This window comes from Lepidochelys kempii, chromosome 19, assembly GCF_965140265.1.
Source record: "Lepidochelys kempii isolate rLepKem1 chromosome 19, rLepKem1.hap2, whole genome shotgun sequence".
Lineage (NCBI taxonomy): Eukaryota > Metazoa > Chordata > Testudines > Cheloniidae > Lepidochelys > Lepidochelys kempii.
The window spans coordinates 5,101,478-5,126,194 of record NC_133274.1 but is presented as its reverse complement, the minus strand read 5'-3'; the positions used below and the strand labels follow the sequence as shown (position 1 = coordinate 5,126,194).

The window sequence follows — 24,717 nt, the reverse complement described above, 5'->3', positions numbered from 1 at the left end:
TTATCTGCATTGTGGTAACGCCTAGAAGCCTCAGTCATGGACCAGGGCCCCGTTGTGCTAGGCACTGTACAGACACTAATGTCTACAACAGGGTCTTGGTCCATGACTGAACTCCTCGGTGCTATGCCAACAGAAATACATCCTAGTAACAATAATGTCAGATTTTTTTGTTCTTGCATTAATCTTGGACGTCCCCGTGGCTGCAGACCCTGTTCCCAGCGCCTGAATTCCTTGACTATAATGCTGAGCCAAAGGGGTTCTGGCTCCTTTCTAAGCAGCTCCCATTGGCAGGTGTCCCATCCACTCACTTATTTCTGCTGTAAGTATCTCTCTATTTATTTCTGGCCTGTAGATCATCAGATAAAAGAGCCAGCAGCTATTATAATTACTTAAAAGCTAAATGATGTGAGCTGGAGCAGCAGGGGCCTGAAATAACTGTTAACTAACTAACGCTATTAAATGCATAAATGTCTCTCTCGCAAAGACATAAAGTGCAGAATATGAATATTAAACATCTAGAGTTGTTAAAAAGCAAAATATTGCCTTAAAATAACCCAAAATGTCCTGCAAGCTGCCTTCATGCCGCTTTGTTTGCAGTACTGCTCCTGCCCTGTGTCAAAAGCCTGACACTTGTTCTCCTCAACAGGAGCAGGATGAACCCTAAGGTCCACCACCTTTCACGCTGCTGGCCACTCATCATCACCTTTCCCCAGGGCATCACCCTAGGCGAGAATGGTGGACGAAGCATGGTGAGGGTCTGGTTCTTTAACATTCTTCTTTTCCTGCAGGGTGAACACCACTGAATGACAGGTGGGGGGAATGGCTCTCCCTCTACACAGGAGTGATGGTTCTGTAATGTAGATTCATGGATGGGGGTTTCATGAATCAAACCAAACCAGGTTTTGTTGTTGTTTTGGACACCAGTCCCAGTGCTACTGGTCCTTCCCTTTTCACCCACGCTTATTCCCCCACATTTTAAGAGGGCACCATATAGAAGCAACTAAGCTGTGGCACGAATCCTACCGATGCAAAGTGGAGGTGGATAATTCCAGCGTCGGACGGTCCCTGGCATGCAGGAAATGTGTGAGTGCCCCTAAAAAAATAAATAAGATGTTTAGGAGATTTGGGGTTTCTTTGTTTCACAGCAATGTTGAAGTCCAGAAAACAAAAACCTTCTGGATTTGCAAGTGTATAGTACCTGGAGTGCATAGCCTGGCTCACACTGAAAGGAGATGACATCATTAACCAAGTACCTCTCTCCGATCTTCAGGCCATTCCCAGGCACTGCGGGTTCTGGACAGCTGGACAGGCCGACGGCTGTGAAAAAGAAAGAGTGAAATTGAATGCTCAAAGAGAGAGGGGAATGTGAACTATGGCAAAGGCAGAGAAGGAAGAACTTTGGGTCTCAATGGGACAAGGACATCATACTTACAGACACACGACAAACACGGGGGAGATAGACCACAGGAGCAAACACTGAGAAAGATTCAATGCAACTGAGTGTGAATAGAGGGGAATCTGAAGCTTAACTCACTGTGTCCCTTCAATGGTTGCTAATGACCTCCCCCATAGAAATCAGATGTGGAAACTACATTTTGCCATTTCCATCTCCCTATGAAATCCCCCCGAAGAACAGTGTATCATGGCATGCTTTGCCCAGTCCAGCTTTGAATGCCTCTAGTGATGGGGCTTCCATCACTTCCACTGGGAGACCATTGCAGGGTCTAACAGAAGTTACCACTGTCGTATTTCCCCCTGATAGTCACCTCAAATTCACCCGTCTTCCATTTTACCCCATTGGTCCTAGTTCTAAACCCTCCTCTACACAATCCCTGTACCTCTGGGCTGGGAACACTTTTACCTGCCAACACCTCTTCCCAAGGGCCATCAGCTAGAAAAACGGATCCCTAGAATGAAGTTTGTGCTGCATCCCGTGTGACTTTCTCTTGCCACCTAACCTGATCTGTATGCCCATGCCATGGTGCCCGTCTTCCTAACACCACCCTAATTGCTTTTCTCCATCCTCCAGCATCTCATTTACACTTCTGGCCTTGGCAGCTTTCTCTGGTATCTTAATAGTTCCCCACGCTCTATTCTCTAGTGCTTTATGCAGTCCAATTTTATTCGTCTTGCAAGAGCAGGCTCCCAACACTTCCCTTGGGGAGAGTATTTGTCGGATATGAATAAGTAAGATGTAACCTTCTGGTTGACAGGCATGAATGCTACTGATCAGACCTCACTGACTCAGGGCTAGTCAGCAGTGTAATAATTGCTGTATTATACATAAGCAACAATACATCAGTCTTTAAAGTAACCAAGAGTAGAAAAGCAAAGCACTGAGGCAACGAAAGCCCCCTTGAGAATGTTAAATCGTGTTTGTATTCATGTTGCTGTACATCGTTTTGTATCGGATGTTGCCTGATTTGTAAGAGGAGGGAGCCAATCCCAGTTGTCCGTTGCTTGACAAACTCCAGTTTATTTGAGTCACGCTTGTAGTACAAAGAGTCCATTCTTTTTCTCGTATGTAATTTACCCTTTTTGGGGACAGAGACAGCACAATCCCATTTTCCCCTTCTCTCTCTGCCCCCTCCCCCCCTCTCTCTTTAATTATGGAATGAATTTATCATTTGAGACAGGTAACTAACAGACCTGGGTCTCTGATAGTGTCTAAATTGAATATTCCATGAAGATTTTACTCAATCCTGTTTCCTTCCAGGTTACAATTACAATGAGAAGGAGGCCCACTGCAAACAGGATTAGCAACCCCAGAGGTCATATGTCCAGTGAGGTGCTCCCCTCTTTATGTATTCCCCCGTCTCCCACTTCTATGGCGCCACATGGAGATAAAACTAAGACAGTAGTTTGCAGTCACCTCAGCTCACCTCATAGCCCACCATAGCTTAGCTGTCTGCCAGAACCTCCCTCACTCTCCACACTAACAACTGTCACTAAAAGATAACCTTCAGCGTCATTCCAAGGGCTAAAGTTCTGCTTCAACTCTACAATCTGGAGGCTGAACTAGAAAGGGGAAAAAAAAATAACCTTGACATGGGTTTGATGGCAACTCCCCTTCTGACATCAGAGTCATGCTTTCTGGCAAGAAAACATGCATGGCCACATGTGTGGCTGTATCTCCTGACCTTCAGGGAGTAGTGAGAGCAGATCTGAATAACTTCTCACACAGAACAGTGGGTGACCGAGTCATCCTCAGTGCTAAAGTCCATTAATTTCCCTCTGGTTTTTGGGCATGTGGAGATAAGGGCTATTTCTCAAGGGATCAGATTGGGTGAGAGGTGGAAGAAACACTATGTATGAGCTCACCTCACGCTGCTTCCTTCTGGTGTTCCTAAGTATACAAGCTGGAAACTTCCTGTCCCAGCCTGGAAACCTGACCCCAGAATGGGGCACCCAGTATAGTTCAGCTAATGCCTCAGCTGAGAACTATGATTATCTATCCATCTCAGGGTTTTATACTGCTGACCATCACCGTAGCATCTGGGTGCCTTCAATGGCAATAGCCATATAGTTGCTGGACTTCATGGAGTTGCTGGCATTCTCGCTGTTGTACCTCACACTAATGTACTGCTTTACTAATGAATGCATTAGGAGCGAGGTGCTCTTATCCCCGTTTCACAGAAGGGAAAACTGAGGCAGAGGGTGGTGAAATGACTCAAGGTCTCACAGCAGAAGAAAACAGGTCAGAACCCAGGAGTCTTCATAGCAAAATGACCAACCTCTCTTGGGCTACCAAAGCTGTCAAACCCACCCTTTCTAATCATGCCTCCAATCTCACCACCACCACCCGAGGACGCGCCTGATGGGTCAGGTTTGACTGTTCCTGGCCCGCTGGTCACAGCAGTCCCAAAGAATGCAGGTTCTCTCTACAACCAAGTCTCCTCAAGTAAAGAAACAAAAAGTCCGGTGGGAAGAAAGTCATGGGATATGGGCACATCTGGCGACATGCTGTCCTATTGCTAGGAATAACCACGGCTGAACTTGGTGGTGACTGGCTGGATTAGCACATGCTTGCAAGTGAGTTGGTAGGCATGGAGGAGGGGTTGGAAGTGCAATGAGGGGGGCCTGGGATCCCCACAGAGTTCTGACGATCTCCCTCAATAATCAAACAAGTGCTAGGAAGCACCAGGGTGACCTGCCCTGGAGAAGGAGGGCACATGTGGGAGACTAATGTATTCCACAACAAGTCACTCATCTGCTGACCCACCCAAGCCTCTTCCCTGTCCCTGTGTGGCAGCATTCACCAGGGGGTGCTCCCAGGCTGAATGGAGAGAGAGAGATAGAGGCATCTGGCTACAAATGTGTACACTGCTGGGAACAATGGGCTGGATGGAGAGAGGAAGAAACAGATGGGATGCAGATCTTCCAGGTGGGCTGGTGGCCCAGCAGATGCCTCACACCGCCGTCTCAATGTCAAAGCATGCCTGCCCAGCCCCTTTCTCATCGTGCCGGGGAGCATCCTTTGCACCCTCCTTCCCAGGCTCCTTGCCACTCCGCAGCAGAGACACCAGCCCAGAGGGGATGACAAGCCCAGGGCAGCTGACTGCATGGCAGGTCTCACTTTCACAGACCCAGAGACAGCATCTTTTGCGGACAGGCAAGCCGTAAACAAGAGGAACATTGGGCTTCAAGGAGAGAACATGGAGGAGGACAAGCGGGAGAGGGCACATCCGTGCATGACCCTGGGGACTAAGGGAAGCAGCAGGAAATGGGGGTGAGGGTGGAGGAGACGGCAGGACATGACGGACCCTTCTGCGGTTACTATGGAAGCTTCTGTAGTGCAACATGTTGGTCAGGGACGGAAGAATGGTGAGATGACGTGCTGGGAGCTTGGAGGCTGCCCCATTTCCCCCTCCCTGGGCAATTGTAGCCGGGCCAGGAAGGGCCTGGCACAGCTTTTGGGCACAACCGCAGTTTTGCCAGAGACCTAAGACACAGAAGGCAGCCTTGGGGCCAACCTGGACCTTCACATCTCCACTCCAGACGATGGGAGCCAGGTTGTGGACAGAGCAAAGCTCCGACGCCAAACAATCTCCAGGTGAGAGAGAGAGAGAGAATCTGGGTAGGAACTGCAGCCGGATAATACGTCTTATTATTTGTATTACTGTAGTGCCTAAGAGCCACCCTGATGGAGCAGGCCCCCCTTGTACTCGGCACTGTTCAAACACAGAAAGAAAGCCAGGTCCCTGCTCCAAAGAGCTTAGAGTCTCAGCAATGGAATGCAATACGGAGGTAATTTTCTTTTATAAGCTACCATCTAGTAACACACCTTGAATGCTCACACTTGCCCAGCCGATCTCAAGCAGCTCTTGCTGTGGTTAACAGTTCACTGAAGCATCTGCTGCTCCGGGTTCCACCTCTGGATGTGCTCTGAACAGAGGAGTGGTTCCCGACACAGTAACCAAGCTTCTTGGAGCACAGTGTTGGCCAAGACACTGGCGAGGAATACTCTACAGATCACCACCACATGGAGGGAGAAATAAACAGCCCTACTACCTACCCATAACAAGCAAGCGGAAACAGCGAAGCATTATACCGTGCCAAACACCAGGCAACACAGGGCCGGCTCTGCTCCCAGGAGGTGTCAAAGCTCCCACGTTGGCACAAGGGATTGGCCCCAAAGGAAGATCTCAAACAATTTCAACATGCATTACATATATTAACTGATCCTCATAGCAAACTGTCACTCCCATTTTACAGTGGGGAGCTGAAACACAGAGAAATTAAGTGACCAGCTCGCATAACAAGTCACGGACAGAGCTGCAGGACTCCTGGGCCACTACATGGATCCCTTGGGATCCCAACCACGGAGCAAGCCAGTGGCATGGCTACAAGGAGAATCTATTCAGACGGTAAGCTGTTTGGGGCAGGGATTGTCTTTTTATTATCTGTGCGTGCAGCAAACAGCACAATGGGGCCCTGAGCCACCTGATCTGGGGCCTCTAGGTGCTGCCACAATGCAAATAAAATCAAGAATCATTTATGTGCTTTGCAGTAGTGCCTAGAGGTCCCCATGAAATCAAGGCCCCACTGTGTGGTGTGCTGCAAACACACATGGTAGGAGGCGGCTCCTGTCCTGAAGAGCTTACACACTAAACAGACAAAAGGTGGGAGGAGACACAGAAAGGGGAAGAGACTTATGCAAGTTCGTAACCTCCATCTCCTGAGTCCCACTCCAGGGTCCTAGCCTCTCCCAAGCCCTCCTCCTCTCCTGCAGTTTTGCTTTAACCATTAGCACACACAGGCTTCTGATGCATAAACAGAAGCAACCTGGAAAGTCTGGTGCAAGCAGACATTTCTCAAGGGCGCAGAGTTTCTACAGATAAGCACCTGTACAGCACAGGACCGTATACCATTTTGTGGACATTTTGCAAATGAAAGACAGTTGAAATCTATCTGCGGCTTTGGGGAGAGAAATCCCCACAATCTGTTGGCTCGAGATCTGAAGGCGAGAGTCGTGTTTGTGAGCACCTGTGAAAACAGGGTGTCCAGCAAGAAACAATTATGTTCACATCGCCCACAGGAAGATTCCATTAAAGGAGACAATAGTCCCAGCACATCTCTCATCAGCTCAGTGCTGCTGATACCGATTCGGGCATGAGTCAGAGAGTGGGAATATCTCTGTACATTAACCTCCACGCACGTAGGGAGCGGAGAATGCCCTGGATTGGTTGTTGCAGACTTCCACTGTAAATGCACAAGCCTGCTTGCTTCCCCTGCTGTTACAGATACCTTCAATTTCATAACAGCGATCATTCTGCTACCTACAGCTCCTACGTTGCTGGACTTTGCTCTAGCTGTCATTCATATGCCCACTGCCGTCCTGCTGGAGAGGTAAAAGCAACCACCTCTGCATGGCTGCCTGCTGTAGCTTTTCTGGATTGACCAGGTCTGGTCATAGATGAGGAATCAAAGTACAGGCAGCAGGAAGAACGAAGCCTTGGCTTCATGATCAAAACCTGCCAGTTCTCTTTAATGAGAATCCCTACCACCCCCACTCTAGTCAGATGCAGCGTCCTGCAGAGATATACACGATCCAGGCCCCCTTCCAGATGGATGGCTCCATGCTCCCTGTCCAAACCCATGTGTTGCTCCCATATCCTCCTGGAATGGAGGTCCAAGAATGGGAAGCGAACCTACGTCACGTCTGGTTGATGGGTTACCGCCAGATCCCTAGTGGTCAGGCCCTTTAACAGCGATTGGGGATGCACCAACACTTGAATCTTTCCAGTAAAGACTGAGAGATTAGCAATGGGACACTCTGTAGATTGCCTGGGGTAGCAGCTGCTTTGGCAGGAAGGTCTTCCTCAGGGCTTTCTATTCAGTTCATGCTAACAAGTCTCCCAGGTCTGATGTCCGAGGCTGTGAAAGTCATTAATGAGCATGTCCCTGCCATATTCACCTACACCATCGCTGCGTTGCCAGCATCTACCTTGTTGCTTCACAAAGTTCATTGGGATGGGAGGTGGGTTAAGACAGACACTGTCACAAGCCCACGTTCATTTCTATTCTTTCATTCCACGTAGGGCCAGATGCTGTTACACAGCAGTGCCCACAGCAACAATCTTTGCATCCTGGCACAAGAGGAAGTCAAGGTGGGAGGACAGCTGTGCACATAGGCTCACCACACACATTCATGCACTGGGGGACTGACACTGTGCAGCAGCAGAGTATAGTGTGTGTGTAAGTGCAAGGGATAAAGTGCCGAGCAGGATAGGAAGCGCAGGGGACCCCGATCTATTAACCTGCAGGCTGCCAAATTACTCCTGCCTTGTAAGAGAGGCGACGCTAAACCGGGTTTGTCACAGCTAAGCGCATCAGCAGCAGGACGAGGATCACATGTATGAAAACATCTCCTCGGCCATGTCCATTCTATGCCCACATGAGTACCTCTTTTACACTCTGTGCACTTGACTGTAAGAGAGCAGGCATGGATGGTGTTTGAGCACCGGGTCAAAACCTAGCACTTAACCTCACTTGCAGCACCCACCTTATGTAGCCTCCACTTGCACTGAATTGTCACCACCCTACACACCATGCTAGGACCTGCAGGATGAAAGTTTGAGCATGTGCTGTTCCAGGAACCCATCTGGGAGCTGTGCTTACTTTTGTATTCCAAGTGAAATCCTGCAGCAGACACGCTGATATCCGAGTAGAAATGCAGATAGAGCTGGTTCGAAGTGCTGTTCAGCAAAGCAGGCACCGTCGTACCTGGGAAAAGAGGAGGGATGTATGGTACTGAAAGGTGTTTTTTCTCCTCCCCTTTATAGTCCGAGATTTGCTGCATAAATCTGAGAAGAATCTGAGAACAGAAAGTCCTTTAATTTAACGACCCCGCTCAGTTTGAACAGGTCCTAATGAGTCCAGCAGAGGAATAGCCAAGGCCTGTCGGAAAAGACGTTTCCAAAGCCTAGAGACACATTTCATCACGTAAAGTCTTATCAGCCAGAGAGCAGCCTGACTGAGGGATTGAGAGGTCAATTTGGTGATGAGGATGAGTGGGAACAGACCTTGAGCCGCTGGGGAAGCCAGCGCTGCCCCAAGTCTGTTAGCTATTAAAGTAGCAGGTCCAAGTGTTTCTATCTGATATGTGGGACTGAGCACAGCCCTGGATGCAGTGGCCGCTGCTCTTTATGAATCTGACCCAGAACCTTTCATCTGAGGATCTCAAAACATTAAAAATATTAATCAATTAAATCTCACAATGCTGTGAATAACCACCGGCAAGTTTTTGCCAGAAACACTGCACCCAGGTGTTGATTCTGCAGGGAAAGGGTTAAAAGGGTTCTAGAGGCTCAGTGATGCAGGTGACTTGTTACCCCCACTTGGATGTAAGGTAATCTCATTCTCTGGGATGAGAGGATCTAGGGTGATGGCTGAGTGGTACCGAGGGAGAAACCACAGTAGCAACCAAGTCTAGAGAGAAAGCTTGAGTTAGTTGTGATGTTCTCTTTTTCCTGTTTTCACTGTTAACAAAGGTGGCGGCAATCTCAGACTTTACAATGTATAAGCACTGGGTTGGTAGAGCAGTTTAGGGAAAGTCCCACAGTACTGTACCCATTTTACAGATGAGTAAAAATGAGACACAGAGGCCTTATCTACAGCACAACCGTTTGCACCCAGCAATGGTGCAGCTCAGGAATGCCAGCAATGGTGAGAGTGCCTGTGCAGGCAGGATTTACAGCAGGTTTGCACAAGCAGGGTGGTCCAAACACCTATGCCTGACACTAGCGTTGACACTATTGCTACTGCACCACTGGAGCGTTGCTGGAAAATGGGTACGACGCGCTCTAGTGTGGACACACTCAGCAATACTAAGTGACCTGTTCAAAGTCACCAAGTGACAGGTCAGTCCCATCACTGGAGCATAAGAGTCAAGAGTCCAGACTCCCAGGTCCTACTTACTAGACCATGTTCCTCCATTTTCCCTAAGATGATATGGTGCTGCTGTTACCAACCTAATAACACTACAAAGGTGACCAGCCAGTGCCATGTTTAAGGTTCTCTGCTGGCATCTTCTGAAGCCGACCATAGCCTAAGGCCTCAATTCAGCAAAACACACTTGTCCCATTTAAGCAGATGCTTAAATTTGTCCTGAGTCTGTAAAGCATTTAAGCATGTGCTTATCTTTTAAGCAGGTGTTGACGTCCAGTTGAACTCAGTGGAAATTAAGCTGTTGCTTAAGGGCTTTGCTGAATACTGCAAATAGGACTTTAAATAGCCACCTACCAGAGAAACTTCCCAGCATGGTGACAGTATTATCCCCTCCATCAAACACTTCCAGGGAATCCCAGTTCTGCTCAGTAACAAAACTGACCACTTGAATCTGAAACATTAAAAAAGAAAAGAATATCATTCACTTCGTACCTATGTTGTTAATAGGCAAAAATAATACCAACCACAGAGCCATTAATAAAGATAACAATGTGTCCTGTGGTTTGATCTCACTGTCATTCTGCCTGTGATGATGCATTACCAAAGTTAACAGAACTACAGTCTCAGAATGTCACTGGGTGCGCTGGGTGAAATTATTACAGCAAAACCGGAAACCATCAGTCCACATGCTGGGCCTGATCATCAGCTGGTGCAACCTGGCACATCTCCTTTGACTTCAGAAGCTGATTTACACCAGCTGAGGATCTGGTCCCTTCCTTCAATTTGGTAAAATTCCTGCAGAGTTCTGTAGGTTTTCACACTAAAACATGATGTTTTCAGAAGGAAGATGCTCCCATGTACAGTAATGCCAATGTTCCATGATCAGAAATCATGAGAATGTCTTGAGATTCGTGATATGATGATGATTATTTCTAATTGGGGGTTCTTCATATTGTCCTTCAGTTTCTGAGCCTTTTGGGTGCACTCAAGTCTTGTTTTCAAGCTTTTCCCTACAACTAGAAGTGCTGGAAATTTACTTTAAAAATGAAAACTGAGATTCTTATGTAATCACATGACTCCAGGAGCAGGGGCTTCAAAAATCACCAAATAAATAAAATCGCTACAGCTGGTGATATGGTATTTGCATTCTGAAATAGCTCCTATTCTTCAGCAAGAACACCTCGAGTAATTACCAGCGGATTTTTTTTTTCTCTTGATGCCTTTTCAGACAGATTCTAACAGTATTTCTGGGGACAAGGAATTCAAAGTGCTGGAGAAATAAGTTGCTCTGTGCTTCTAGGTTGGCATTTTCAAGGCAGCCTAAGAGAGTTAAGGGCCCACCTCCCACTGAAAGTCAAAGGCAGTGGGGCACCCTTAGCATTCTTTGACAGTCCCCGGCTTAACGCTTACCCAATGGCTACAATTTTCAAAAGTGGGGGCCTAAAGTTAGGCACCTAAACCCATATTTAGGCTCCTATATAGGAGGCCTGGATCTTCAAAAGTGCGGAGTTGTGTGCCCACAACTGCCATTCAAATCTACGGGGGCTGTGGTTGCTAAGCCCCTGACAAAAATCAGACCATTTATCTAGGGCCTAACTCCATGGAATTTTGTACCCTCATTTGGGCATTTTAGCTGGCTAGATGGAATCGCTCTCATTTCCAGAGCTCTTGCATATACCTATTGCTGCTATTCACTTGGATGATGTAAATATTTCTTACCAATCCCAGTGCTTATGATCAGCAGAAGTCCCGTTAAATTCAATGAAATTACTCTTTTAAGCACTGAGCTCAACAGGAGACAATTTGCAGGACTAAGCACTTGCAGGTACTTTTAGACACGACAAATCCTGATTTATATATAATCACACAGACTCCCAGACATCCCTCCCACCCCCGCCCATCTGGAAAAATCCTACGAAAACACCCCCTTTTCCTCTAAAATGCCCGCGTTCTGCATTTACAAATCCAGTCCAAATGCCTGAGTTCCTTTTGCCTGCTAATGCAAAGTCGTTTTAAAAAAAATCAAACCATTATTTCTGGCATTTTAACCTGTTTTCCTGCTTGATTTACTCTGAATGATAAAATAACTTTGTGGCCTTATTTTTTTTAAACTAAGGGCGTCTATCTAGCTGGAATACTAATGACCCCTGTGGAGGCATTACCTATCACACTGACAGAGTCAATACCTGTCAGCCTGTATAATTGCACCCCAATTATTACTTATGTTTTTACAAAGGAAAGTGGGTTTCCTTTGCTTTCTTAAAATTCCTTTATTTATGTTTATAAAGCCATAAACATTTTAAAGGTTCTAATTCTAGACTGATGTGGATTCATGAGGGAGCTGCATCTATTTTCTGCCATGTATAGAAATTAATTCACAAGAAGGTTTGCTCCCAGAATGAATAATTCATGGCAGAAGTGCAAGCTGGTGCATTGATTACATAAAAACCCCTGCCGGTGACTCACTGCTGCTAAGAAAGCTTTCAGTTCGCCTCCTCCTTTGATTTACAGTTGTTTAACCTTTAATTGTTGTACAAAACGGGGGTAAACTGATACTTAAATTAGTATCTAATAACTCTGAACATGTCACACACAAAAGGAGGTAATTAGGGGGTGGGGCACATAAGGTGCTCAGGGCTAAGTGGTTCTGGTTACATTGTGTGCAGAGAGAGTCTTGGGGTGCCTAAGCATAACTAGATGCCGGCTTTGCTTCTATGTGGGTCAAACACAGAGTGATCGCTCTTGTTCTGCCTTTAGTGCATCCTTTTTCTTGACAGTTTCTGGAGGCAGACTTCATTGGTGACATGTTCCACCTGTCGAAGCCCAGTGGCTCTTGCAAACTTTTCTTCAGCTGAGAAACTTCCAGCAGAGAAAAAGAATGACAAATCAACACCAGCCTCCTCTGCAGAAGGAGTCACATCACCTAGATTCACATCTCTGTCCCTTGTTCTGTGTGCATCTTCCTGGGTAAAACTGAGGGGGCTGTGGATCTATCCATCATCCATATCCCCATTCATACCATAAATGCACTGTGGCCCCCTCAGAAGACTGGCATGGACAGAAATGCTGCTCCAGTCTAACAGAATTATTTCTTTAGCTCAAGTAGCAGAGGCCTGTCCTGAAGGGGAAGGACCAGTCCCTTGCTGATGACTCATCACTAGGCCCCTACCAAATTCACAGCCATGAAAAATGCATCACGGACCGTGAAATCTGGTCTCCCCCCTGTGAAATCTGGTCTTTTGTGTGCTTTTACCCTATACTATAACAAATGTCACGGGGGAGACTGGCGTTTCTCAAATTGGTGGTCCAGACCCAAAAGGGAGTTGCAAGGGGGTTACAAGGTTATTTTAGGGGGGGTCCCGGTATTGCCACCCTTACTTCTGTGCTGACTTCAGAGCTGGGCAGCCGGTAGGCAACGGCTGTTGGCCGGGCACCCAGCTCTGAAGGCAGCGTTGCCGCCAGCACCAGTGCAGAAGTAAGGGTAGCCGTACCGCAAAACCCCCTACAATCACCTTGCGACCCTCCCACAACTCCTTTTTGGGTCAGGATCCCTACAATGACAACGCCCTGACATTTCAGGTTTAAATAGCTGACATCATGAAATTTACTATTTTTAAAATACTAGGACTGTGAAATTGACCAGAATGAACTGTGAATTTGGTAGGGCCCTACACATCACCATGGTATTGAATGCCAAATGGTTAAACTTTTGGAAATGACTGACTTGATGCACACTTAGAGGCAAGATGATTTTTGTTTCTCATGTGCATAAACCCAAACTTGTTTTTTTTCCTCTTTGCAGGTCACCTTTAGGGCTTGTCTACACAGGGACACTCAGGATAATTAATCCAAATTAAGGAAAGGGGTGAATTTAAACTGGATTATTTAAATCACATTAAACTCTAGTGTGGACATATTGTATTCAGAATTAAACTGGATTTGTTCAATTTAGGTTACTTTACTTCCAGAGTGAATTAAGATAAACTGAATTAAGGCCACTTTAATTTTGAATAAGAGTGTCCACATGGGTTTAGTGAGGTTTAACTAATCCACTTTAACTTTCCTGAGTGTCCCCCTGTAGATAAACCCATAGTGGAAAAAGGGCTTTTGGATCATTTCCTGATTTCCCTCATATTACTTTTCCTAGTTTTACCCACTATGGTTTGTGGGAAGGTTTATTAGATGCATCATGATGATGGGAGGACGAAATCACGGGGAGAGCACTTATGAATGAAATACATGTTATTTCTGACCAGCCTACATTATTAGTCACTTCCTTCCATACCCAATGTAGGAATGTAAAAACAATGATTGGCTACACATACTGAGAACATTCTCACTGAAGCTTTGCATTAAAAGTGGTGGAAGGAAGAATCAATTGATGTCACTTTAAAAAAAATCTGTGAATTAATTATCACCTCTTGATAATGTGAGTCCCAAACATTTTGCAAAATGCATCGACTGTTTAAATGTTTAAACGGAGCCTCCTGCAATTTGGTTGTATTAATGGCTAACATTTCAGATGAGTGGGAAGGAATCTGTGATGCATTTTGCAGCTTTGCAAAACATTCTGTTAATTGGACTTAAAATACAAAACAAGAAGCAGGAATTTGCCAGTCTGGAAGCAGTGACAGCCCTATTAGAAGCCACAGAGCACTTATTCCCTCCATTCCGCCTGTTAACAAACTGTCACTGATGTGACAGGCCATGGTCAGGCAAGATACTAATTTCAGTGACTGTAGATCTGGAGTAACTCCACTGAAGTCAATGGAATCATTTCAGATTTACACTGGAGTCACACAGATCAGAATGCAGCCTGGTCGCTTCGTGTCAGACACAGATCTGCAGCATGTAGGGACAGGGTAATAAAAGTGTACCTGAAGTCAGAACAAACATGTCATAAGACATACATTTACTGTGTGTGCCAACAGCTATGACTGCTGCAGAGAGAGAGAGAGAGAGGAAAAACCCTCTATTAACCTATTGCCTGATAGAAAAATAAGAGCTTTTAATAAACAAAACCCCTGCAGATAAAATGGTGTAAAGAAGAAGAAGAAAGAAGCCCAGCGATTATCAGACTCTTGGAATGAATGAACCTATTAAATGAATCCATCTTATCTGCATCAATTGATGCCAGTGTAACATGTGGCTAGATACCTTCCTGTGAGGATGGGAACTTTATCTAAGGGACTGCTCTCTGTGATGTGTTTTGAATGAATTAAATTCTTAGTCTCCTCAGGTTTGTGGCAGGTTTTCTGTGGAGGACTGATAAGTGCCAGAGAAACCAAAACACTACATGGAGAAACTGACCACTAGAACTACAGTGGTAGAATTATACCGCTCTAGCTATGTCAGTATAGTCCCTGTGCGGATAATCTAATCCAGACTAAAAATGATTTATTTTGGTTTATATTGTTTATGAGACTTTAAACCTGCATAATTAAGCACCATGTGGCTGCTTTAGGCAACGTAAGCTACACCAAAAAAGACTCACTTTTATTCCAGAATAGAGCATCCACACAGAGAGTTGTACTAGCATAGCTATAGCGGTTTAATTATCCCCCTGTAGTTCTGCCGGCCAACTTCCCCATGTAGTAATCCTCCCACTGAAATCTCACCCACCTTGGGCAGCCTTGGTGAAAATGAATGTCTGATTCCAGAAAAGAATGACGCTTTCCATTGATCTCCTTCTTCTGAGTAGCAGCGACTTGATGGTACTTGACCTCTACAAGTGCACTAGATACAGTATGTTTCTTCTCTCAATATCATGCTGCAGTGACAGCTGTTTAATACGGTACCTGTATTCCTGCTCCTTCAGGGACGGTTATCTTCCACACGCAATTGAGGCTATTCAGGTAGGGCTCAGGGAAGCCAGGGGAAAGGATGGTGCCTTTACGCTCGGTCAAGTTTCCACCACAAGGTACTGAAAAAAAAAAAGCAAATGAGAACTTGAATGTGTGCGAGCTCAGCTTTAATACCATCACTTCACTGGGGATGGGCAGAAAAGTACCTGAGATTGGGGGATTACTCAAGGAAGTGATTCGCAAATAAAACCATCAGGGTGGCAACACCGTTCCTGACAGTGCAGCACAATGGGAACCTGATCTTGGCCCCAAATCGGGGGTTGGTGGGGATGGGGAAGGAGTGCACCACATTTCAGCAATCCGGATCAGTGGGCAGATCTTGTGGAAACCATGATCTTTGGGCACAAGTTAGAGCAGCCTTAAGGCTGGTCTAATTTACAGCAGGGCCTGGTTCAGCCACCAGCATTGTGAAGGGTGGTAAGAAAGGTGGCATAATGCCACTTATACCCTCCCACTTAGGCCAGTTGTGCTCGGCACTTCACTGGCACTCCTGGCGAGCAGGAGCAGAGTCCTTAGTAGAGAACGATATCCTCTCTATAGGTGACTGTAACCTTTCCATAGAATTCAATATTCCGTTAAAAGCCCCCTAGAGAAAGGGAATGGTTTTCCATGACTTTCTATAGGGCTTTCCGACAAGGAATACAAAGAGCTAGGCATGCAGAGAACCTTGCTTCCCCTTTTATCCCCCACTGAACCAGGTTTACAAACCAAGACAGGTAGGCACGGAGACATTCCACTGAGCTAACGCTCCCGGCATAGTCAGGCATTCAATACTCCGGGAGCCCTGGAGAGCATATCCGGCGCTGCACTCGAATCGGACAATGGCCCCGACTGAGAAATCACTGCCAATCCTCCTCCCGTAGCGGGGTTCCGGCACGGAGCTGCATTGTGTAGCACTGGTGCGAGGAACCGCTTTGAACACAGAGGGAGGAAATGGGAGTGTGATGTTAGGAGACCCAGAGCCAGCTCATGCCAAGGCCCCGGGGCTCTCTGAACACAGAGTAATGCTTAGCTGGAAAGCAGTTTGGTTCACCTGTGGATTAGTATAGTTAAAACAAATATTAGTGTTATAAGAATGTGCTTAGACTTTATGGCATGCTTGTATTAGTCCTACTTATAATACCTGTCTCCCATGCTATAAGGTGATTCTCAAGTGTTCGCTCTATAGCTGTGAAACGTTTGTTCTGAAACTATGTAATTCACCAAACAGGGGGGAAAAAAGCTTCAACTAATGCAAAATGCTGGATTCCTATAGAAGGTGTTATCTCCTGGCCACTAGGAAGGACTACTGAATCCAAATGGGCCACTGTGGAACAAAAACTTTGTCAATTTCTCCTCCCACCCACCCACAAAGAGGTTAGGTGCAGAAGTGCTCATCTCATCAGCTTGGACTCCCTGACCAGAAGGAATTAGGGTCTTTTTATGATGTTTGGACTCTAAGGGACAAAGATTCCTAAACATAAGCAAGAGATCCCCAGGATTAACCTGGGTTAGCCCTAATGGACATATAGAACTGGCATATTTCAGCAGCTCTTTCACCGCCTGAAACCTAAGACAGCAACTCATTTGTGTGTGCACATTTATCTGTTTTAACCTCTAAAATAACTCACTTCTTTTTCCTGCTGACTAAATCTTCAGCTAGTTTATTACAGGATTGGCTACAAGCGTTGTCTTTGGTGTGAGATCGAAGGTGCAAATTGACCTGAGGTAAGTGACTGCTCCTTTGGGACTGGGAGTAACCTCAGTATTTTGTGCTCTTTGGGTAAAGTCACCATCTGTCACAGAGTCAAGCTTGTCTGGATGGCAAGATAGATCAGTCCTTGCACACAATCATTCTTTGATTAGCACTTAACATGTTCACAGTGATGTATGGACACCACCAGCTAAAGATATGGACTTTTTTAAAAAATGAATTTAAAGTAGTTCCTGGTAGAACACAGGCTCCTGAGTCCTCTGACAAATTGTTGTGGTTTTACAATCACCTTTTCCTATTAGTTCAAGGTGTTTTTTCTCTCCTGTGTGAAAGACCCACACAAACAACAGAGAAAACTGGCGATAGAGGGTGCAACTGATGCTGAAAAATGCCGTCATATCCAAACGTGAACAAAGAAGAGAGATCATTTTTCACTTTAACCTCTTTGTTGTCACCGTCTCAGGTGTTACTTGTGCTAATGTGTTTCCCCTCACAACACCCCTGCGAGGCAGGGCAGTATTGATACCTCTCTTTTACAAATGGGAAAAGCGAGGCACAAAGAGGTTAGAGGCTGAGTTTTTCAATGGCGCTCAAGGGAACAGGGCACCTAACTTGATTCGGCTCCCTGGCAAATTCCACCCTAAGTGACCTGCCCATAGCCACAATGAGCTAGCAATGAAGCTGGGACTGGCACCGAGAGGAAACTGACTTGGTTCTTTCAAGCTACGAGGAGTCTCGTTATTGTCAGGGATTGTAACAATGGAGTGTGTTATTGTAACACTTTAAAACAAAAATACTTGCAGACATTTGAGAGGGAGAGAAAACAGAGTTGGTCCCAGGCACTTCCCTTATTTCTGTAAGTGCCTGAGCTCCTGCCACTTAGTGGATGATGCTCTTGTGAACTGTATGGTACGGGAAACAGCTGAGCTTCAGAGAGAGCGAAGGAGCGAGAGACTGACTCTCTCAGACCTTTGTGTGAGTGGGCAATTGCTCCCCGTGGGAATAAAGAAGTCAAAACACTGATTATTCCTGAGTAGAAAATCAATGAATTTTCATCTCTCAGTGGCTCTAAGATTTATTAGCACTTCAGGCGGGAATTGCTGGGAAGAGGGGGAAAAACAAAGATTACAAGCACATTAGCGATGTACTTTGGTTGATTTTAATTCGGTCCAGAGAGATGAATGTCAGTGCGCTGTGTGTTTTGTTTTACCCAGGATGCCTTGCACACCCTCTCCCTCTAACAGATCTCCAACAGGCATCCCCACCTACGCATACACAACAGCCAGGAAATGGGGAAGCAGGAAGTTAGACTTTGACGCCCATCTGTGTTTTTTGAAAAAAAGGGTCCACTTGCCAGCACATTCTGCTCTGTGCAAACGGACGATAACAGAGATTCCTGTGAATCTGAACTGCCGCTCAATAGGGTGAATGGGACGAATCATTTTTGCAGTGGACAGACAACCAACCATGTGCCTCGCCTCTCTCCAAGCTACCGAAACAATTGCACCCATGTGCCTGACTCCACTGATCTCCTGCCTTTAAATCTACTGAAACAAGAGTGATCAAAGATGCTCAGGACTTTGCAAGTTCGGGTTCAAATCTGGGCCACCTATTTGAAAAAAAAAAAGTGCTCGTCAATGTCAATGAGATATTTACTCATCATGGAGGTATCTCTCGACCACAACTGCACCTACCTTGGTAGACAAAATGAAATCCTTTGGCAGTTGCTTGACCCTTGGCACTGAACTTGATGAGGATTTGATTGGTGGTGGCTAAGGGCAATGATTCACCTAGATAGGGAGAGAGGGAAATAGACGGCAGGCATACACGCATTACAGCATCACCCCGCGAACTGGTTTACTGAGGTCTTTCTACTAAGACCTTCTCAACGTGGGAAACTTCTACGGTATAGGTTTTTCTGAAGCTGGCATGGAGGAGTCTTCTTTACACAGAGAGCACTTGTTAATTGTACCAAGAGATCAGTGAGAATCTATCTGTAGAAGCACATGGCTCTCACAGCTGGGAGTTGCCTTTGGTGGGTTTCTTTTCAGGAAGGAAAAACGCAATTGCGGCTGCAATTTTAAAAAAAATTAATTTCCCTTTTTTTAAAAGACCTGAACTCAAATTCTGGAGGAAAAGGTCAGATGCACATCTTACAAAACCACTGTCCTGAGAAGTCTAATCCCTGGTGAAGATTTTCAGAAGCGATGAGCAATGAGGACAAGTTCTCAGCACGTTTTGAAAATCAGGCCCCTCTAAGGTGTCTCAAGCTAGGCTTCCCAAAAATGAAGCACCCCATATCAATGGTCAATATTGAAAAATCTTGGCCTAGATGGATTTCGCCCACTAATGGGGATCTCACACCACACACGCATCAAGGAAACAGGTTCCTTAAGTACAGCATTGGGGAGATAAAGCCAAACAAGGGATGGGTGGGTCCTGAAAATGAAGGGAAGGCAATGTTCAGTTGGACAATAACACCAGCTACGAGGGGAGAGACATTGCAATCACTTCCTGCAGGGAAATGCGATTGTGTGTTGGCCAAGAACTGAATCAGCCTCCAGCATCACTTTGGCAAACCAGGAAGATGGTCTAAGTTACAGCAGCCCTGCCAGGGCTGCCCATGAAGAGCTTAGCAGCCTGGAACTGCTCAGGATCTACCATCGTGCTCTGCATTATGGCCCCTTTCTCCCCTGACCTTGCCACCCCCCCTTTTGCAAGGGCCGGTGAGGGGCTGTGCAAAGGGCAGCCTATAGCTGACTCACGCAATGCCTGCACAGGAGGAATTCTCCCCTGCCTGGTTAAAGAGCTTTCACATCCCCTGTATGCCGCCGCACTGGTGTACATGGTGTTTAATAGAGGGAATTAATCCCTCTCTGTTTCTAAATAGCCATTCCCCAGCATGCAACATTTGGTACGTCCACGCTGCAGCCTGAAGTGAGCCTCCCAGCCCAGGTTCACGGTCAAACTGGCATGAGTCTGTGTACCTGAGCTGGGAGGTTCACTTCCAGCTGCAGTGTAGACATACCCACTGGGCCTTGCCCAACTTACCCTAACTGGTTAGCAGTGCTGCCATAGTCTCCATAGCCTGGTATCGTTGCTTGTCATTGATCAGTCAGCGCAATGACATTTTGAGAGGGAAGGCCCCATTGATTGTTACGGAGCGTCCCATCTCTGCCAGCACCGGTGACTCATCCTTACCTGTGTGAGAGCCTGAGAGTGAGCTGAGGAGCCGGGAGAGCTGGTTGGGTCCATCGTGAACTTCTATGACATCATTGAGAGCGGTCTGGAAGAAGGCAAACTGCCCGAAAACCACTGTGAACGGAGAGAACGGAAGCAGTAAGGGCAAGAAGCAGGGAACACACTGAAATTCAGCAAAAGCCAACCCTCAACACTGAGATGCTTCAGCTGGGCTGTCTTGAGAACCACAGAGGAAAGTGCCTGATTGTCAGCCCTCCAGATGGAAATCCCTTATTTATCCATAAAGTGGGCACAACATGGGCAGCAGCAAGCTTCCAAAATGCTGGCTCACCAAGGATTCATAGACCAGAAGGGATCACATTATGGAGAGCCTAGCCTGGCCTCCTACATAAGACAGGCTATATAAGACAGGCTATATATATATATATATACATATACAGACTCCATCATGGACCAGAACTCCATGGTGCTAGGTGCTGCCAAAACACAGAACAAAAAGCTGGTCCCTGCCCCAAAACGCTTAGGGCGAGATTTATTTCAAATTAAAAAATTGTGCCCTTAATTAAGAACATAACATAAACATGGCCATACTGAGTCAGACCAAGGGTCCATCTAGCCCAGTCTCCTGTCTTCTGACAGTGGCCAATCGCAGGTGCCCCAGAGGGTATGAACAGAACAGGTCATCATCAAGTGAGTCTGTGTATCATCAAGTGATCCATTCCCAGCTTCTGGCAAACAGAGGCTAAGGACACCATCCCTGCCCAATTCCAGCACCAAGCCCATCTGCCCTGGAAGTGATGAAAAGATATTTGAATTTCCAGTCAGTCCTAGGCACCTCTGCTAAGACTGCCAATGAGGAAGTCACTCTGTGTTCCCCATTTTATTGATTATTTTGTAAATGCACCCAGATGACCTCAGATCCCATCCCTGGGAAAACGATAATGAGATGATCAGGCCATTTTCCAGTTGGTGTGTACGGGTTTGACTTATTTTTGTATATTTTTCAAAATACAACAACAGTATTTTCCTCAAGACCCCAAGGCTCTATTTTTCCCCCTGAACTGTGTATTGGTACGTTGTAAACACCCAGTTACAGATTCACAGACTGTGAGGTCCCTCACTGTGTATCAACAACCAGGCTGCAATGTTTGTTACTTGCAAATTCAGTTTTACAGCGGGGCTTCTATGCTAGGACATGCGAGGGGGCTGGGCCAGCCCCCTGACACCTGCTGTCTGGAGAATCAGGAAAGGAAAGGAAATGGGATTCCTACAGTATTTGCTACTTGCAGTTTCCCACTCACTTTTAATGAAGCTATTGGAACATGGTGGGTGGGGGAAAGAAACAACTTAGCTGTCATCATACTGTAGATAGGAAGTCAGGCCACTCATCAAGAAGTTGTGCCTAGGCCACTAGATACTTGACTGATTCAAGCATAAGGATCAGCAAAAGTAGCAACAGTTGCACCTTAACAGGGCTGGACGGCACTGTGGAATGGTAACCACCTATGGTGTATTTTACAGCTTGGTCACGGGTCTAAATCCACCTCAAGTCAGTAAAGAGTGAAGGTCATTGTTGTGTGCTAGGTACTGAGGGGAAGAAGTTGGTAGCCCTAATTCAGTCCCAGATAGAACTGAGTGTCCTTATCCCACCTTGCTGTCTCCAGGGCTATGGTGACTGACTCCACTGTAGATCAATATAACATGGCAGCCTACAGAAGCTTGCCTTGTGGAATAAAATTTACAGGGCTTCACTCTACAGAGCTGTCAGTGCAGCAAGTTTCATGAGCCCTAAGTTCACTTTGAAAAAGAGAAAATATGTTACACAATATTAATACCCATCCATCTAGCTGTCTCAAGGGTTTCCAAGGTACATATCATGCTGGTATCCAGGCACTGTACAAAATTAAGCAACATCAGAGTCTATAACTAAAATGTTGGTGCATGGATTTAATCTGGCGACGATGCGCATTTAGGCCCTGATTCAACAAAGTACTTAAGCACGTGAATGCTCCCACATTCCGCCCAGCTCGTTCCGCCCAGCTTGTTTTGCTGAATTAGGGCATAGTGCTGTCGTTGTCACAGAATAATCACCAACCCTTCCCCCGCCCAGGAGACAGAGTTTTGCTCTAGTCTCAGATTCCAATATTCCAAGCAGTAGCTTTAGCAAAACGAAGGTCACGACAAGCCTACAGGAAAAATAACATCTCAAAAGGAGTTTTGCATGAGGGAGATAGCTTTTCTCATAAGACGTGATAAATATGATACAAGTGACTGCACCTCCTCACTGTGCATATTAGAACGGCAGAAAGCATTAGCATTCTCGCTGGGGCGACATTTCTATCTACTGCCTGTGATAGTATTTCACTTGACAGTGGCTGAATTGCAAAGATCAGCTCTAACAGCTGTATGACATTAATATTTACCTTCTAAAGATCCATTCAACAAACACGTATTTTCTGAAAGATTTTTAAAGGGCCACCAGATTGATTTTTACTCCTAGGTCTTTCTCTCTCTCTCTCCGTCTCACACACACACACACACTGATTATTTTAGCACAACATTTAGCATAGATTTGGGCTGAATACATTTGCACTCAGATGTCTTCTGAAGGAGAAGACTGCTGCCACTGCTCCATTGCAAAAGTTAATCACTGTAAATTAAATTTTCACTTTTTTTTCCCCCTCAAATCAGTAACTCTCAGATTTGGTTGAGCAGCTAAAAAAAAAAACTTCACAAAAATGTTGTCATTTTCTGGGGCCATTTTCCATGTATTTTCAAATTAAAAAATTTCCAATATCTCTATACATGAAATTGAATTTACAGTCAATAGTGCCACTTCTGCCGTATTTCCCATTCCTCCCCTCCCTCCCCCCACAATAATAATACAGTCACACTCAACTGTAGAAAAGAGACTGTGGGGAACATTTTCAGCTGGTATAAACGGACTTATCTCCAGTGGCTTCAACTGAGCATTGCTGATTTATACCAGCTGAGAATCTAGCCCACTGACTGCACGGCATATACCGTAGTCCTTCGGCACGACGACAAAATACAGGCAGATTTGTCCACTGGTGTAATTCCGAGGATAATTTGGAGACAGAACTACTCCATCTGATCCAGTGTACTGACCACCACACGGTGCTGAAAGACAAAGTCAGGAAGAAATCACTGGAGCAGCTGTCATTCAAGCCCTGGCTTCAAGCATTACCCATTTTCTCCACTGCTTCAAAATACATCCAGCCATGTGCTTATGATTCTGTGCAGGGCAGGCTGCCCAAGTCTGTGATCAATTCTACATTTCAGGTGGAGCAGCACTCACTGCAAGTTCTTATTAATAACAATACTGCTTATCCTAACTCGAGTTCGTGCTTGCTTCACGTTAAATTACCACCACCATACCAGGAACTGGGTGGATGTCGAGTACAGTATGTAGCCTAATGTGATTCTAAAGCACAGGAGTTGGAGGGTTGGGTTCTTAATCTTTTCATTGTTTCTCAGCAACAGGAGACTGGCTCAGGGACCAACGCAGCACTCCCCATCCAAACATTTTCAAACCATCCATTTCTCCTGTCCGCACCCATGTTCGAGCCTCATATTTGTCTCTTGTCCAGCTCCCGTTAGCAAACAGAGCTGGTCGGAAACATTTAATCAAAATAATTTTCTGATGAAAAACAGGAAAAACTTATGAGAAAAAACATTTTCCTGTTTTCTTACCAGCTCCCACCCTGGCTCAGGAAATCAATTAAGCACGTGCTTAGGTACCTTCCTAAATGAGAATGGATTTCAGCACAGGCTTAAGTGGCTTCCGGAATCAGATGCTGTCTTAGGATTGCAGAATTTGTCCTGCTGGATGCGATAATCGGTTTATTCCAATACCCTGTCTTTGTCAGATGCTTCCCAAGAAGGGGTAAGAAGCCTCATAATGGACAACTACGAAGTAATTTGCATACAGAGTAAGTTTCTTTCTGACCTCAGACAGTGAGAGCTTTCATTTTTCATTCAACATTTTGTACAGGAATAAAAGCTTCCCCTCACCCCTATCAAGCTCTCTATGAAAGGGACACCTGTGCATCTGAATGGTTTGTACCATAGCGAGGCTCAGCAGCCAGCATGGACATTTCGGAGCCAGCTCCTTGCTCACCCGGCCAACCTTACCTGTGCATGTTGGCCGAGGTTTGTTCCACGCGGGTTTCCCATCCCCTCCCATTATGCATGTCAAGGTGGAGACTCCTTCGATCTCATAGCCACCATCGCAGTAGTAGGTAATTGTCGATCCCAGTTTCAGGTCTGTGCCCACTCGGGTGCCATTCTTAACTGACCCGGGATCAAAACAAGACTCCCTGGGATTTTCTGCAAAATAACATTGCAAGGAGGTTTAGTGTGTTGATTTGACTGTTTAAGATGCGCATCCTGCAGGTAAATAATACGTGGCACCAGCTAATCAGTTACAGCAGGTAACTGGGAGTCAAGACGACTGAGTCCTATTATTAACAGCTGTGTCACTAAGGCTCTGTCTTCACTACAGAATCAGCCTGGGATCCTACTCACGTGTTGCCCCCATCCCCCCAT

General features: G+C 45.9%; 1 protein-coding gene across 11 annotated transcripts in view; it reads right to left on the bottom strand.

Annotated features, from left to right (window-relative positions):
- CSMD2 (CUB and Sushi multiple domains 2) overlaps positions 1 to 24,717 on the bottom strand; it is a 548,097-nt gene that overhangs the window by 99,015 nt on the left and 424,365 nt on the right. For all 11 annotated transcript variants that reach the window (XM_073317325.1, XM_073317326.1, XM_073317333.1 and 8 more), the window contains 10 exons: positions 24,304 to 24,498; positions 23,173 to 23,289; positions 20,149 to 20,262; positions 18,642 to 18,737; positions 15,963 to 16,166; positions 15,189 to 15,313; positions 9,745 to 9,841; positions 8,122 to 8,226; positions 1,199 to 1,317; positions 1,024 to 1,093 (listed from right to left, as the gene is read on the bottom strand). In XM_073317325.1, coding sequence (XP_073173426.1) covers positions 1,024 to 1,093; positions 1,199 to 1,317; positions 8,122 to 8,226; positions 9,745 to 9,841; positions 15,189 to 15,313; positions 15,963 to 16,166; positions 18,642 to 18,737; positions 20,149 to 20,262; positions 23,173 to 23,289; positions 24,304 to 24,498 — 1,242 coding nt within the window. The remainder of the gene's footprint in view (positions 1 to 1,023; positions 1,094 to 1,198; positions 1,318 to 8,121; positions 8,227 to 9,744; positions 9,842 to 15,188; positions 15,314 to 15,962; positions 16,167 to 18,641; positions 18,738 to 20,148; positions 20,263 to 23,172; positions 23,290 to 24,303; positions 24,499 to 24,717) is intronic.